This window comes from Antechinus flavipes, chromosome 6, assembly GCF_016432865.1.
Source record: "Antechinus flavipes isolate AdamAnt ecotype Samford, QLD, Australia chromosome 6, AdamAnt_v2, whole genome shotgun sequence".
Lineage (NCBI taxonomy): Eukaryota > Metazoa > Chordata > Mammalia > Dasyuromorphia > Dasyuridae > Antechinus > Antechinus flavipes.
The window spans coordinates 35,899,898-35,916,175 of NC_067403.1; the positions used below are offsets into that span (position 1 = coordinate 35,899,898).

At 32.2% G+C, this 16,278-nt stretch overlaps 1 protein-coding gene across 1 annotated transcript in view; it reads right to left on the minus strand.

Annotated features, from left to right (window-relative positions):
* NFXL1 (nuclear transcription factor, X-box binding like 1) overlaps positions 1–16,278 on the minus strand; it is a 67,842-nt gene that overhangs the window by 26,870 nt on the left and 24,694 nt on the right. Inside the window, exons 10-14 of the mRNA XM_051963988.1 lie at positions 14,371–14,493; positions 9,290–9,380; positions 2,155–2,275; positions 1,498–1,657; positions 401–492 (exon numbers count right to left, since the gene is read on the minus strand). Of these exons, the coding sequence (XP_051819948.1) occupies positions 401–492; positions 1,498–1,657; positions 2,155–2,275; positions 9,290–9,380; positions 14,371–14,493 (587 nt within the window). The remainder of the gene's footprint in view (positions 1–400; positions 493–1,497; positions 1,658–2,154; positions 2,276–9,289; positions 9,381–14,370; positions 14,494–16,278) is intronic.

Below are 16,278 nucleotides of genomic sequence, written 5' to 3' on the forward strand. Positions count from 1 at the left end.
TCTCCCCCCAAACTTTTAAAGTCCCTCATCTTTCATCCAGCTAGAAGCCAGACTACCCAATGGTGTATTTTTCCCTTTAATTAATTAACCTTATTTGAGTATTTTTAATTTAATAAAATCTGTCTCCCCCTATATTTGGGGTCTACTCCTAAATGAAGAAAGGGGCCTGGCCTTAATTTCTTAGGTAACTGGCATGAATCACTTAATAAACCAAAATGCTCAGAAACTCAAATATTTATTTCCTCAGTCATTTCATCTTTCACCTTCCACATGATGAGGCAGAGTATATTTTTTACCTATCACAATCTGAACAGATGACATTAGAAACTTTGAATGGATTTTAATTCTCCTTTCATTTTAGTTCTTTCAGATACAAATTCCAAAATACTTGTATACTCACATTGGAATAGGAACTTGACAGGGAGGACAAGGCAAAGCAGTCTGAATGTAGGCCGGTTCAGAAATTTGTTCCCAGGGACCTGCAGGCTGATGCTATAATAAATATAACGAATAAATTCATTTATCTTATCTATGTGCTTAACTTCTGTGTACACACACTGAAACACATAATTAAGTACAAAATTCCCAAGAAGAAAAGAAATTTTTTTTTGTTTCTTCACTGTTTTTTCCATTATTTTGCCTAATCTTATGTTTCTGTCCTTAATTTTGTTTTCAAGTAGAAAAGACATTTTACTTCTATCATGTTTTCAAGTATATCTTTTAAAGATTCACTGTATTTACTAATCAAAAATACTACTTGTGGGTTTTATTTCTTTTTTGATCAATGAAAGTTCATACTTTGCAGATAAAAAGAATTAAAATTAAAGGAAAATCTTTTACTTTTGCACCACAAGTTTGCTCTCTCATTCTTTGCTACTTCTAGCTCGCTCTCATCTTCCTTATGCTGCTGCAATGAATTGTGGCCAACTGCAACTGCAAGCAAGCTCAAGAGCTGCTTAAGATTTCATTGCACCTTCTAATATCAACTTGGTCAGAGCGACAATCCTTTGCCCAAAATGAAATGGTGAAAAAATTTCTGATAGAAATTTGTTAATGACTCATGTAACTTTAGACACAACATTATTCTTTGGAAAATGGTGAGGAAAATCAATCTGAGGAAGATTCATGGGAGCAAAGGATCTCAGAGTTGATTAGGGAAATGTGTTCACTTTCTAATAGAAAAAAACAGACTCTAGTGAAATGACTTGCCCAAAGTCATAAACACAGTAAGTGGCAAAACCTAGCTTTTTTATCTTCTGACTCTCACTGGCCATACTGTTTGAAAATCAAGGTGTTTCAGGGGCCAAAAAAAAAAAAAAAAAGATGCTTTAGCAAGGCCTACTTCTCCTAAATTTTTAAGAGTAAAGATTTAGAGTATGAGACAAGTTAAAATTAAATACAATACTTCAACAAGCAAAAGTATACTGGAGTGATTTCTAAATATTTTCCAAAGAGATATCAAATACAAATCAAAAACAATAAACATTTCTCTCTTACCGTGCCAGTTTGCTTCACTAATGCTTGATCATGGCATGGAGCAGGACACAAATGACCACATTTTTCCAGAACTTTTTGGCAAGGTTGATGACAGGGAGGACATGGGCCAAAATGACACCGATGTTTCTCTCGATTTGGATGATGGCAAGTTGAAGGTTGGCTAAATGAGAAAGTACCAACAAAGGTTTGTGGGAGTTTTTTTTTAACCTACTTAGATAATTCTATCAAAACTGAAATTACCCCCCCAAAAAAAATACATAAAAGAAATTAAAGAAATATGTTATCAATCTTTGCAGATATGATTTCAATGGTGTAGGGAAATCATGAGGGAAGAATTCTTCGTAAGAAGTACCTTCTCTACAACTTAATAATCTTAAGAGTTGCAATCCTTGAGCAAAAGCAAAAATCTCAAGAAGTTTGGTCACAAGGATGAAGCCAAAAGTCAAGATCAATGAACCACAAGCACTTTTCTGTTTAATGATATGACTGGCATAACTTTTAATCCTTAAATAAAAATTAATTTTTATGTTTACAAATGTACAAATATGCCATACACATTCATATTTTGATAGGAAGTAAGACAAATTTCAAGATGAAAAATCAAATGCTATTAAAAACTAAAATCATTATGGAAAACCTCTCTGGCGTCACACGAACCTACACAATTCTTTACATCTGGGCGGTTTGGTGGTGCGCTCTCTGCCACAAGGCACAGTCACCTTTGTATTACCACACTTGCACTTCACATCAACCGTTTCAGGACAGGGATAACAGCTACCTAAAAAACACAAAAAGTTCATAAACATTTTAAAGGAGAAAAATTGTTATGGACAATTACAACAAAAAAGTCCAAGTTAGAAAGAACTTAAGACAGACACACTAATGCTCTGCAGGACAAGCAGAAAATTAATCCAACCATTCTGGATTGGAATTATTCAAGAAAAGTGATCCAAACTATCCCTACCCTTTGACCCAGTGATCCCATTATTTTGCAAAACCCAAGGAGATTAAAACAGAAACAATGGTTAAATACATACCAACTATTCACCTTCTCTCCTCAATCTCTATAATCAAGTCCCAGAACTTGTGATACAAACAAAATTTCTTTTTCTGCATGCGGCAACCAATACTCTCTTAACTGCCCTATCTAACGGTCTTTTTCTGTCTTCATCCTTCTTTAGTTCTCTGCACATTTTTGAAACTGTTATTTCTTCTCTTCCCCTTAATATCTCTTCTCTCTTTTCTTAGGGTCCCCTCTTCACGGGCACTCTATCTCTCTGATCATCTCTCTCAATTTTTCTTGCCAGATAAAGATCCAGATCACACTCACTAATCATGAGAATTCCACAAGATTCTGTTCTGAACCTTCATCTCCTCTATATTACTTCAACTTGGTGAGCTCATCAGCTCTCATGGATTCAATTATCACTCTTAGTTGATGATTCTCCAACTTCTTAAAAAGATTCTTCCCTCATGACTTCCCTATACCATTGAAATCACCATCTACAAATATTAATATCGCATTTCTTTAACTTCTGAACTTTGTCCCTATAATGTTTAAAACAACTTTTAAGGATTTGGGGGGGATAATTTCAACTCTCAAGTGGAGTTTCTAAAACTGCTTTAAAAACCTTCAGAACTATGCTATGCTCTAATCAAAAGTCTTTTGAAGAAAGAATAAATATTATTCACAATTATATAGCTTTCCTTGGAGAAAAGGAAAGGAGAAATTCTCCCATCTTAAGTTTCTTACCTTCTTTAAAATAAAGCTGTTGTTTTTGCTTGTTTATTTTTTATGGAATTAAATGGTTCTATCTTCTAGCTTTCAACTCTCTCCTCCCTTTTTTCCTTCTATCTCACAAGATTCTAGCCAGGAAATCTCAATTTTTGATATCAAGCAAAAAAGAAGATCTGGGTTACACTATGACCAAGCGACTCAAAACATCCCCATATCTAGTTTTAATAGTCAGCTTGGCATAGAGCTTTCAATAAAGTATTATTTTACTGTAGCTTTTTTTTTATTTTGACAAGCATTAACTTTGTCCTTAAAATTAACATCAGGGTTGGCTAGCCAATTTTATCATACATTCTAGCTAACATTTAAAGACTGCCTACTGTTTCCAACAGAAAGCGAAAAAGAATCCAAATATCTTTGGCAACCAGGTACCATTAAACATGAAATAAATTACTCTGGGGGGAAGGGGAATACAAAATTACCGTTTTAAAGCTAGAAAACCAACACCAGAAATTATTAAATTAACAATATTTTATAAATTCAATCCACACATTCTATTTCCATAATTGAATCTAGAGAATAGATGTTTGTGTGTGTGTGTGTGTGTGTGTGTGTGTGTGTGTGTGTGTGTATAAAACATCTTTGACTTTAAAGCAACTATCAATTTAAATCTGTATGACTGACATAGAAACAGAGAAAAGCCAACAAAACCACAACCTGAGGAAAAGCCAATATTTGTTATGCAAATTACTGAAACTCTGTTTTGGGTATCTTAAAGATGGATTATTATACCAATTCAAGCCTTCCTGATCCAGATAGCAGCTAATTCCATTTTCTGATTTCCCGTACAAGAACAAATACTTTTATCTTAACCTTTCTGAAGATTGACAAAAAAAATTACAAATAAAACCTCAGCACTGATAATTATAAGTTAGATCCTATTCAACACTTTTTCCCAATTTCAGTGTTGAATAGATAAATTCAATACTTATCTAGAACCAATAGAAACTTATCAAATATAACCTTTCCTTTATCCCAGGCCACTGAATTAAACAATCATTTTGTCCAAGCTCTAATTTATACAAACAGTAAATGCTTTGAATTGATTTAACAGACTAGGTTGGGAGATTTGAAAAGAAGGGGGAAAATTTAAATGGATTATCACTTTTACCTGACAGTTATTAATCAATATAAGAAGTCTTTCATAATACATTAACTCAAGACATAGTCTAGAGATGCAGTTCACAATGAGCAGGCCTAATATATGCCAACACAATTTCTTTTACCAAGCGAGGAATCATATTTTGCTTGGAGCCTAGTGGGCTTGTAAAGTAAAGTAAAACTTGTAAAACTGAAGCATTTTGTCTTTGGTGTCATAGATCATGTAGGGCAATCTAGACCCAGAAAACTGAATTCCACATATTTCACTCCTTAAAGAGCAAATGTTAACAATAAAGTTAAATGTCATCTGTTAAAGGGGCCCCAAACCAACCTTTCAGAAGTAAGATTATTTACTTGGCCTAATAAAAGGTATTTAAACAGAAAATATCCCAAAGTGTCTTCAAAAGAACAGCAAGTAACATAGGAAAAACTGCTCCAAAACAAAGAACTGCAAACAACCATCACCACCAAAAATCTGAGATTTCATCTTACATCCAGCAATTGGGAAAGATGTCCAGTACTAGGTATATACATCTAAGGAAAGCTGTACAAAAGAATATACAAAAATAAAGGTCTTCTATGCACCAAAATATTTACAGTAGCACTTTTTTTGTAAAAACAAATTACTGAAAAGAATTTTGACAGGGAAGTAAGACAAATTTCAAGATGAAAAATCAAATGCTATTAAGAACTAAAACCATTATGGAAAACCTCTCTGGCATCACACAAACCTATACAACAAATTACATGAAATAAATGAAGAAAAATGGGAAAGAAGAAGGCCTACTAGTACTAGATTGCAAACCAAATAAAATATACAACGTTATTATCATCCAAGACAATTCGGGTAAGAAAATGAGCAGTTAATCACTGGAAAATATTGGTTAAACAATCTGCAAGAACAAATGAGCTCAGTAGTCTAATGTTTAATAAAACCAAAGATCCTACCTTCTAGAGCAAGAATTCTCTATTCAGTAAAACATGTTGAGAAAACTGGAATTACTCTTATAGAAACTAGGTATAGATTAACATCTCACGTAGTATATAGTAAGAGAATCTCTAAATAAGCATATGATTTAGATATAATGGGTGATATTATGAACAAATTATAGGAGAATGGAAGAAATTACCAGCCAAAGATGTAGACAAGGGATAACATCTTGACCAAAGATGCAGGTTGATAGCAAATAAAATGGATAACTTGATTAGATTAAATTTTAAAAGTTTTGCACCAATAAACCAAAGGAAAGAAATATTTGGAGCAAGTTTCCATAATAAAAATATCATTTCTAAGATATAAAGAGAACTGAGAAAAATTTATAGAAATCATTCCTCAATTGTTAAATGGTCTAATAATGGAAATAAGCCATTTTCAGAAAAAGAAATCCAAGCTATAAATAATCATATGAAAAATACTGTAAGTTACTAATAAAGAAATGAAAATTATACCAAGATTCTAGCTTATATATGGAAACTTGACAAAAAAGGAAAATTTCAAATGCTCTAAAGCAGCAGTTCTCAAACTTTTGTTCTCAGTATCTTCAAGTTGTTAAAAAAAAAAAACTATCAAGGATCTGTTCAAAGAGTTTTTGTTCATATGGGTTATATTTATAGCTATTTACTTTATTAAAAATAAAAAATAATTTTGAATTTGTAGACCCTCTGAAAGGGTTTCAGAGACCCCAACAATTCTTTGGACTACACTTTGAGGACCACTGCTCTAGAGGATGTATTAAAACAGGTATTCCAATGCAATGCTGATAGAATTGGGAACCAGTCCAACTATTTTGAAAAGCAATTTGGAACTATGCCTCAGAAGTTATTAAACTACATATACCCCTTAAAACAGCAATACTACAATCGGACTATATCCCAAAAAGTCCAAAGATAAAGGTAATGCTTTCAGAAAAACCTGGGAAGACTTGTATAAACTGATACAAAATGAAGCAAACAGAACCAGGATAATATTTATATAATAACAATGTAAAGACAAATAACTGAAATTAGAAACTCTGATCAATACATTCACCACCCACAATTCCAGAGAACTACTGATGAAACATACTACCTAACTCCAGATAGAGAGGAGATGGCTAATTGTACTTAAATATACATCTTTATAATGGAAATTTTTTTTAAATAAATGCTGTTAAATTATAATTTCCAAATATAGCCTCAAAGAAAAAAAAATGACATCATCTCACCCTCACTTTTTATGGAGATGGAGGACTATGCATGGGGAATACTACAAATATTATTACTTTTCTGATATGTTAATTAGTTTTGTTCTTTGTTATACTGCTCTTGAGAAAGGAGGAAAGGATACAGTTAGAAATGTAAATTACATTATTTTAATAACCATTAATTTATTTTATTATTATTTTCTTGCTGAGACAACTGGTGTAAAGTGACTTGCACAGGATCACACAGCCAGGAAGTTTTAAGTATCTGAGACCAGATTTGAACTCAGATCCTCCCGACTTCAGGGCTGGTGCTCTATCCACTGCACCAGCTAGCTGCTCCTTTAATAAGTATTTACATTAAAAAGTTAAGAAAAATCAAAAATCATCAAAAGTTGAAGAAAAAAGAAAGGAATATGAAAAATAATTAAGGACTTAATAATAACTGATGCAGAATACAATAAGAAGAACCAGGAAAATATATATAAGTTATAACATAAATGGAAAAACACAGAATGCTATATAACTGTAATTACTGAAGTTTAGCACCTCCTTCAAATGGTTGTTTATAAAACATTTATAAAGCTTTTAGTATAGTTTATGACACAAGGAATGTACTTAATAAATGCATGTTCCCTCCTGCCTTCCACCTGAGAATATACCTGTGAAAATGTACCTCTCTCCCTTCTTTGCAGAGATAAAAGATTAGGGTGTGGAACAATGTATATACACACAATGTCAGACTTAGTCCATTAATCCTGCTGGACTGGTTTTTCTTCCACTTCTCTTTAATAATAAATAACAGCAACAATAATAGTTAACACTCATATCGTTTATGTTCCAGACACTGTGTTAAGCACCTTAAATTATCTCATTTGATCCTCACAATAACTCTGGAATTAGGTGCAATTTTATCTCCATTTTAGAGAAGAGGAAACTGAAACAAACAGAGATTAAATGATTTATTCAGGGTCATAGAGCCAATAAGGATCTGAGGCTGAATTTGAATTCAGATCTTCTTAACTCTAGGCTTGATGCTCTATCCTCTATAATACTTAGCTGCCCTTAATAACAACATATTAATTTCAACAAATAATTTGATCCATGATAGCTTTTGACTTACCTAGGCCTGGGTCTAGTAATTATTTTTCACTACAAAAAATGCATGGCATTTTGATCAGAAGGGAACTACTTGGAAATGAAGATAATAGATAACAAAACACTGCAATAAAAATCTAAAGGCAAATAGCCTCAGAAAGGATTTCATCTATCAGTTACCTCAGCATTAATAGGAGTTACTTTCAAAATAGCACTTGGTGAGATCAACAGAACTCTTGCAATATGAATTAAAAAAACGAGTAATTATGACAGGGACAAATTGGAAACTTCTGACAATCACTAGATAGATATTGGGCATCAAATGGTGAGAAGAAGAAAAGGCAAGAGGAAGGAAAAAAGGTTTACTCCTATGGCATGAAAGGAGCCATCTCTCATACTGTCTTACTTAAAAACATCTAATAGTAAATATACAGAATAGAAACTTGGATCTTTCAGCTAATTTATTCTAAAATCACTGTAAAATGATTCGGGTTCTATGGAATACTTTGTATTCTTTAAAGATTCTGCTAAATATACTTAAATTTGTCTTTCATAAGCAAAGAGGAAATACTCAAAAGTTTATACTGTATTTAATAAAGTCTCGCCTCAAAGCAAACACGAATAGTCATTGGTTTGAGAAGAATTGGGGATTTAAATTCTACAAAACCTTTCCTTTAAAGATTTAGAACCATTCTTCTCTTCAGAAGCTATTTTTTGTTTTGTTTTGTTCTGAATCAAAAAAGGCCCATTCCTAAAATAGTTTTAGATCTAAAACCTTTTAAAGGGAAAGAATATTTAAAAAGAAATACGCAATAAAAAGTTACTTATTTAACCAACAAAATCCCTAGTTTTGCCATAGAATGGGGCCAGGACACAAAAGAATCATTATCAAACCTCTTCACTCATATTTTGAATAGATTATCTTTTCTTAGGGACCTAAATTCTGTTTGGGGAAGGGAGAGGGGGAAACCAGATGAACACTCTATTTTGATGTGATAGGATGTTTTAATTACTATTCTCAACTGCAGGTTAGACACAGTGCGTTTATTTTATGCCTTTACAAAGGGACATGATATGTGTAATTTAAAGGAAAGGTGAAAATAAAAAAAAAATGCAATTTTACATCATCCTAAAAACAGAATTACCTAAGGTTTTATAAATAGCAATTATTTTGCATCAATAAATACTAGTTTGTCTTCTATATAATAGATGTCTTTAAGGAAATAATACTGATGTTTTCATAGCTTCAAAGTTTCAATATGTATATCAAAGATGTAAAATACAAAACATACACATTTTTTTAGTTATAAGCACATAGAATCCGTGTTGCCAGCCAAATTTTCTGTAATTATTAACCATTCTAAGTACTTTAGCATGATACCCAGCAGCAGTTACACAAATCTGATAACAGCAGACTATTAATCTTCACTGAAGCTAATCCATGTATCTTTATTATTATCATTTAATAAAAATTTCTCCTAGCTGCTCAAACCTAGATAAGTCAAAAATCATAATCATCAAATTATTTAGATGAAGTTATCTCTGGTAATAATTACCAATCTAAGTATTTAACAAAAATGAAAAACAAAACATTTTCTTTTTCCATAATGAATTTTACCTCTGTGGCAGATGGAGGGACACTTATGGTTTCTACACCCTAAAGCTCGTGCACATGGTAGATCACAAGGTGGACAGTTTCCAGGGCAACACTATGGAGAAAAAAGTATATAAAGTCTAAGTAACTTTGACTTACTCTTCCCAGTAAGAATCCCATTACAATTTCTACCAACAATCTACAAGAAATAGCGGCATAAAAACTGGAGACTAAACATTTTTAAATTTTTTTTTTCTTTTATCTTCAGGAGTTAGTCCAGTACCAGGCATATGGTAGATATTTAATAAATTTATCATATGAATGATTTTATCTGCTTAAGTGAAACTTTAGAAAATCCATCCTTTTAAGCTTACCTAAAAAAAAAAAAAAAAAAAAAAAAAACTCCCCAAACTACATTTTCCCCTTCAGTTAAATCATTTATGCCTTTAAAACTTTGTTGTTCAGTCATTTCAATTATGTCTGACTCTTTGTAATTCCATTAGGCTTTTTTTTGGCCAAGACACTGGAGTGCTTTGCCACAATTCTTATCTTTACAAGCAGTAATAAGCATTTTGCGTCCAAGCCAATATCCCAACACTGCCCTAGTTACTTGGAGTTCTTGTTAATAAGGGCTACCTCTCTTTTACTAATTCTACAGAACCAGAAATTAATCAATCAATCTGTGTGTGTGTGTGTGTGTGTGTGTGTGTGTGTGTGTGTGTGTGTGTGTGTCCCCCTCCCTCTTTTTTTCTCCCTCCCTCTCCTTTTCTTTTCTTTCCTCCCTCTTTTTCTCTCTCTATTCCCCTTATCCCCCCATATGCAGAGAGTAAAGCAATGGATAGGAAATCATTTTGGGGGTCTTAAAAGTAATGGCCTGAATAAGTTAGCATTTTCACTATGGAGAAAGTGTTAGATAAGGTAAAAAATGTTAAATGCTTATAAAAAAAACTAAATGTTAATTTAATGCTTCTTTAAAAGCAACCAATGTTAACTATAACTTTATTCAATTAAGCAACTCTTTATTCATTCTGATAACTCTGCAAGGAACTATGGAGAAATACAGCAACAGTGGAGAAGTGGGAGCCACGATGAGAAATGAAGAGAATAGGAGAAATAGCAGTAACAAAGGAGGAAAGGCAGAAAGCAAGTTCAAGGCCCATGTGGCCCAGGAGGTGTGAAGTCAGTTAAGTCTAAAGTAGCTCTCCATGCACGTGGAGGGTCCTGCGGCTACAGTCACACCATGCTGTTCATTTCCTGGCCATACCCTCTCCCTCAACAACTCTTTCTTCTTCAAGTAACCAAAACAGTCTTTCCAAGACAAGTCCGCAAATCACTTTCTTGACCAGAAATTCTCAGACTCACCATGCTTATAACGGTAATTTTCAAAATTGATTTCATATCCTGTCAGTGAAAAATGCTTAAGCATTTCCCCAACATATGCAAAAAGATACTTAATTATAAATTCTATGCATATATTAGTGAATTAATAACTAACTACATAATAAAACATTAAAATAGAAATGAAAGGATGAGATGATGACATTTTTAAATTAATATTTAATTACTAGTACAAAAAACATTTTTTTCTTCTCACTTAAATGACCATTAATCTATCTGCTACCTTAACTTACCTGCCCATATTAACTACCTGCTAGGCCCAAGTGACACAAACACCAAAAAATCAAGCAATTCCTACTCTCAAAGAACTTACATTCTAAAAAGGATAAATAATGGTATTTTTAGGTGAAAGGAATATGATGGAATATGCTTCATTATTTTTGAACATCTGGGTTTAATACTTTAAGTGTTTCAAATGTTTCATTCTACATAGAAAATTAGCAGGAAAAAATCTATCAAAGAGCCCTCAAAACTTTTCCAAATTTTCTTTATAGATGAAATAATATCTAGACCTGCAGTCAAAAATATCACATCTAGCAAATATCCATAATATTGAATGAAAAAAAGACTTTCAACAAACTTGGAGATTTTCAGGTCTTTCTTTCAACCAAACTCAAATTCAATAGAATATTTAACATATAAGAGCCAATAGTAAAGATCAATTTCAAGAAGCTTAACATGGACAAATCATTTGTTGCTGGGTTGTTTTTTTGTTTTTTTAACATGGAAATGTTTAACAATATTTAACAATGACATCTTCAATTGGATACCTCAAAAGAAAGAATGAGACAGAGTTGAGTATAATCTGACTCTAAAAAGCAAAACTGCCTAGGAAAAGGTAAAAAAGAGTAATTATGTTATACAAATGAGGTGCAGTGTTGGTGCAATTGTGAAATAATACAACCATTCTGGAGAACAATCTGGAACTATGTGCCCAAAGGGCTATAAAACTGTGCATACTCACTAACCCAGCAAAGCCAATTGAGGAATGGCTAAACAAGTTGTAGTACATGAAGGTAATAGAATATTATTATTTTATAAAAAATAATGAACAAGCTGATTTTAGAAAGGCCTGGAAAGATTTACATCAACTGATGCTGAGCGAAACAAGCAGAACTAGGAATACATTGTTCACAGTAACAGCAAGAATGTGTGATGACCAACTATGAAAGATTTGGTCTCCTCAGTGGTTCAGTGATCCAAGGCAATCTCTATAGACTTTGGACAGAAAATCCCATCTGCATCCAGAAAAAGAACTAAGAAGACTAAATGTAAACCAACACATGTTATGCTCACTTCTTTTTTCTGTTATTTCATCTCTGCCATGGTTCCTCCCTTCTGTTCCGATTTTTTGCTCCCAACATGATTCATAAAATAATGTATATTAAAAATAAATAAATTTACTAGAAAAAAATAAGGTGCAGAATTAGAAGGGAGAGGAGGGCTCATAGTTCTGAAAACTGACTCACATTGGGAATGGATTTAATAAGCAACACTACATATATTCTATGAAGGACATAGCACCCTCCAAAATCTATAAATAAATAAGGGGAGAAGGATGGGCAGATGAGAAAACAAAGGGTGAGGGAAGACAAGGGAGGGATCCCTGAGGGGGAGGTTAAGTAACAGCAAAGCAAGTTAGGAGCAGAATTAAAGCAGAAGAATTAGCAGGGATAAAAAGAAGAGATAAACACTACAACAAGGATCAAGAGTAAAATTTACTAGGGAAAAAATGTACAGCTAGTAATCATTGATCTTAGACAAAGTCAGACTTAAAAATTATATACAGCCACACAATATTATTTTAGATGCATGTTTACACATGGGTAAATACATGTATGTAGATAGATATGTGTGGGTATATGTACATGTAGATACCTATGCTTAACTATAGCCTACTTGTAGGACATAGGCGGAATGAAAGGGGAAAATAAAATAAAGTAAAAAAGAAAAATGCACAGCAGAAAACAAATCAATCACCTACAAGGAAGCAAGGAAAAAATGGACACCTATGAATATAATTTCTTCTATTATATATGCTTTTTTGAAATGCTAATCTATTATTATATATTTTGAATTCCTTCTGATATCTTATTTCTCTTTTTTTTTCTAATTTTTTTTAAATAAATGGGGAGGAAAAGGAAGAATGTAAGTACAAAGTTTGATCATAAGGCTTCCTTCCCATTGCTATAACCTTAGGGCTGTAGGGGCTGTTCATCTGACTTAAAACTGAACTTTCTTTTAAGTGTTACCTTGTTCAATTGTTTCAAGAATGATTGTCAATATGACCTCATTTGGGGTTTTATTGGCCAAGGTACCAGAGGAATTTCACCATTTCCTTCTCCTGGCCAATTTACAGATAAGGAAACTGAAGCCAATAGGAGTAAATGACTTTTCCAGAATAACAAAGCTAGTACTTATTTAAGGTTAGATTTGAATTCAGACCTTCTTGGCACTCTATCCACTGTGCTCCTATCTGGCAATTTTGCTTATCAGCAGGTAAAACAAGCAGGGAATGACCAGCATTTTCTATTTATATCACTAACTCTTATCACAGTAAGCCCTTAATAAATGTTTTTTTCCCCAGGCTTTTAAATGCCCACAAGATTTTTAAATTAACTGCTTTGTGAATTATTCATCTACTCATCAAAACAGTTCCTTTAAGTACCTAGTAGACAACATAACAGCACAGTTCAAATAACCTCATGTAATTTGAATAAAACAGAATTTATTTTAATAGTCTAATTTAGAGTTCACCAGCTCAGACTGACATTCAAAAATTTTAATTAATTTGATTTTATTTGTAATGTCCAAATCAAGCATTTAACAAAAAGTTTTTAAAACCTAACTTTTTTGCATTCTGAAGATTTACCTATAACACTAAGCAATGTGTTCACTGAAATTAAAACCTTTTTTTTTTAAATCTACACATTTCAAAATCAGATTTTAAAATTCAACAGAAGGAATAACAATAATGTATGATTAACTATGGATTTTATTTTATTATTTTTCCTATCTATCTAAATATATTTAGGAAATAGTAGAAAAAGAATTTTAGGAAGCTTTAAACAGAATATATAGTAAATATGAAAGCATGTTAACTTCACTTTTAAGAAAACATATGAAAGATATTGTAAAAGATAACTTGGAAAATAATAACCTATAATAACGTTTATTCTGTTAGGAAATTCTGCATTGCATCTTTTTATAAAAACCTCAGAACAATTATGACAATTTACAAATTCAATTTACAAAGCAAGATCCAATGAATCTATGTCCCAAAACATTTGGCTCAGGGTTTAGCTATATTGACATACTAGTAATTATAAATCCAAAAGCCAAGGAAGATCAAGAAATCTAACTTCTAACAACAACTAAGTTCTGAGAGAAGCACCTATCTTACAGTGTGAGGTCAAATATGTTAACTCAGTTCAAACATGCTTTTTTGATGAAGATCTCAATGAATAAAAATGAATCAGTCAACTATACTAGGCATGCTTGTATTTTTTATAATATGTGACAGGATAATTTCCATAGACATAAAAATTCAGTGAGGGAAGTCAATAATTTTTTTTAATTTCATTTCTGGATGAAGAACAAAAATTTTCAGAAAAAACTATAGCTAATATATCAAGAGCTTGAGAGTGAAGATTTAAAAGCTTTTAAAAAAATCTCTATATTTCCAACATTGTATTTTAAAATGTTACCTTTCTCTTACACTGATGCCTCTGGCAATCACGCATCTTAAGACACTTAGTTTCACACAGATAGGGTTTGTGGCAAGGCATTCGCTTGGTATGTTTTCCACAACGACAGTGCTTTTCAACTTCCTGGAAAACAATAAAATATGTAATTAAATAATTTTACTATTCTACTAACTTTTTACATTAAAAGGTATGCAATAATTAAGAATCAAAAACTCTAAATGGTTAACACTCCTAAATGGTTTTCCCCAATGCCATGAGTTCTAATATAGAAGTGAAACTTAAAATTTTCTTGTTTTTTGATGCAGAAATCAAAACTATAGTCATATGAAAAAAGTGTTCAAAATGATTATTGATTAGAAAAATTCAAATTAAAATAATTCTGAGAAATCATCTCACATATTATGGCTAAAATATTAGTAGCGGAAAACAACAAATGTTGGAAGGATTGTGGAAAAACTGGGATACCAATAAACTATTGGTAGAACTGTGAAATGATCCAACCACTTTGGAGACAATTTGGAATCGTGCCCAAAGTTATAAAACTGTGTATAACCTCTGAACTAGCAATATTATTATTCGATCTGTTTCCCAAGGTAACAAGGAGAACAGGAAAAAAATTTATATGTGGTGGCATCTCTTTGTAGTGGCAAAGAACTAGAAACTGAGGAAATTCTCATCAGGGAATAGCTGAACAAGTTTCAGTACGTTTGTGATAGAACACTGTTGTGCTATAAGAAATGATAAGCTAGTTGATTTTAGAAAAACATGGAAAGACTTACATGAATTGATACAAAAGGAAATGAGTAGAAATAAAAGAATATTGCATATAGTAACAACAGCAATACTGTTCAAAGAACTGTAAATAACTAAGTTATTTTGAGTATTCTAAATATTCAAATCAAATACAAAGGACTTAAGAAGAAAGATGCTATCTATCTTCAAATAAAGAACTAATAACATATGTATAGTATGGTTTTACACATTTGCACAAGCACATGTGTGTGTTTAATGATGGCCTTCACTAGTGTGGGGGGAGGAAGAAAAATAAAAATTTTTAAAAGTACATAGCAGAAAACAAAAGAAAATTTAGAAGGAAGCACAGAAAAGCTGGGGAGTTTTGAAAATGATGTGTAGAAGTTATTTAAAAACTGTAAAAAACATGAAATGGAGATTCGTGGTTTCAAATCAAAGTCTCGGTATATTCTGCTGTGTACATGGAAATTTTTTTTTGTCTTTCTGCAAATTCAAAATGAATAAAAAAATTTTGAAAGAATTAACATATCAATTTTTATTTACAAAGAATGGAAAAAGATAACACTATATGAAATGTAAATATTATATAGATTTTAAGAAATGATTTAATAAATTTAACCTGATGATTCCAAAACTGTCTTATGTGGATGCAAATTCCTTGTCCCCACTAGAAATATTAAGAGAACACTAACATTATTTTAATCTGACGCCTTTGGATTAATGTAAATTCAAAACAATGTCCTATTCCCCTCTTTCTAGATCAGCTCAGCCAACAATTCCTTCTAAAGTTAGAGAGTTGAATGAATAAAGGCAAGGGGCCCTAGCTTGCCCTACTTTAAAGGTGTATAACTGCTTTCTCTCTGAATGGAATTGGAATAATCTGACTAAGAGTTGTAAAAAGGATCTTTTTCTTTTCAAGTTTCCTAATATTGCCTTTAAATCTGGGTTCTGGCTCATTTGGAACTTACTGGAATATGACATGACATTGGTCCAAAATTAATTTCTACTGAACTGATTTCCAGTTCCTCAGTTTTTGTCAGTGAGCCTTTGTGTGGATACTTAGGTTTCCCTGGTTTATAGAACATTATTCTACTTCTGGATCTTCAGTATGTAATCTAACATACTCATCCATGTTTCTACTTTAGTAGTCCCAAA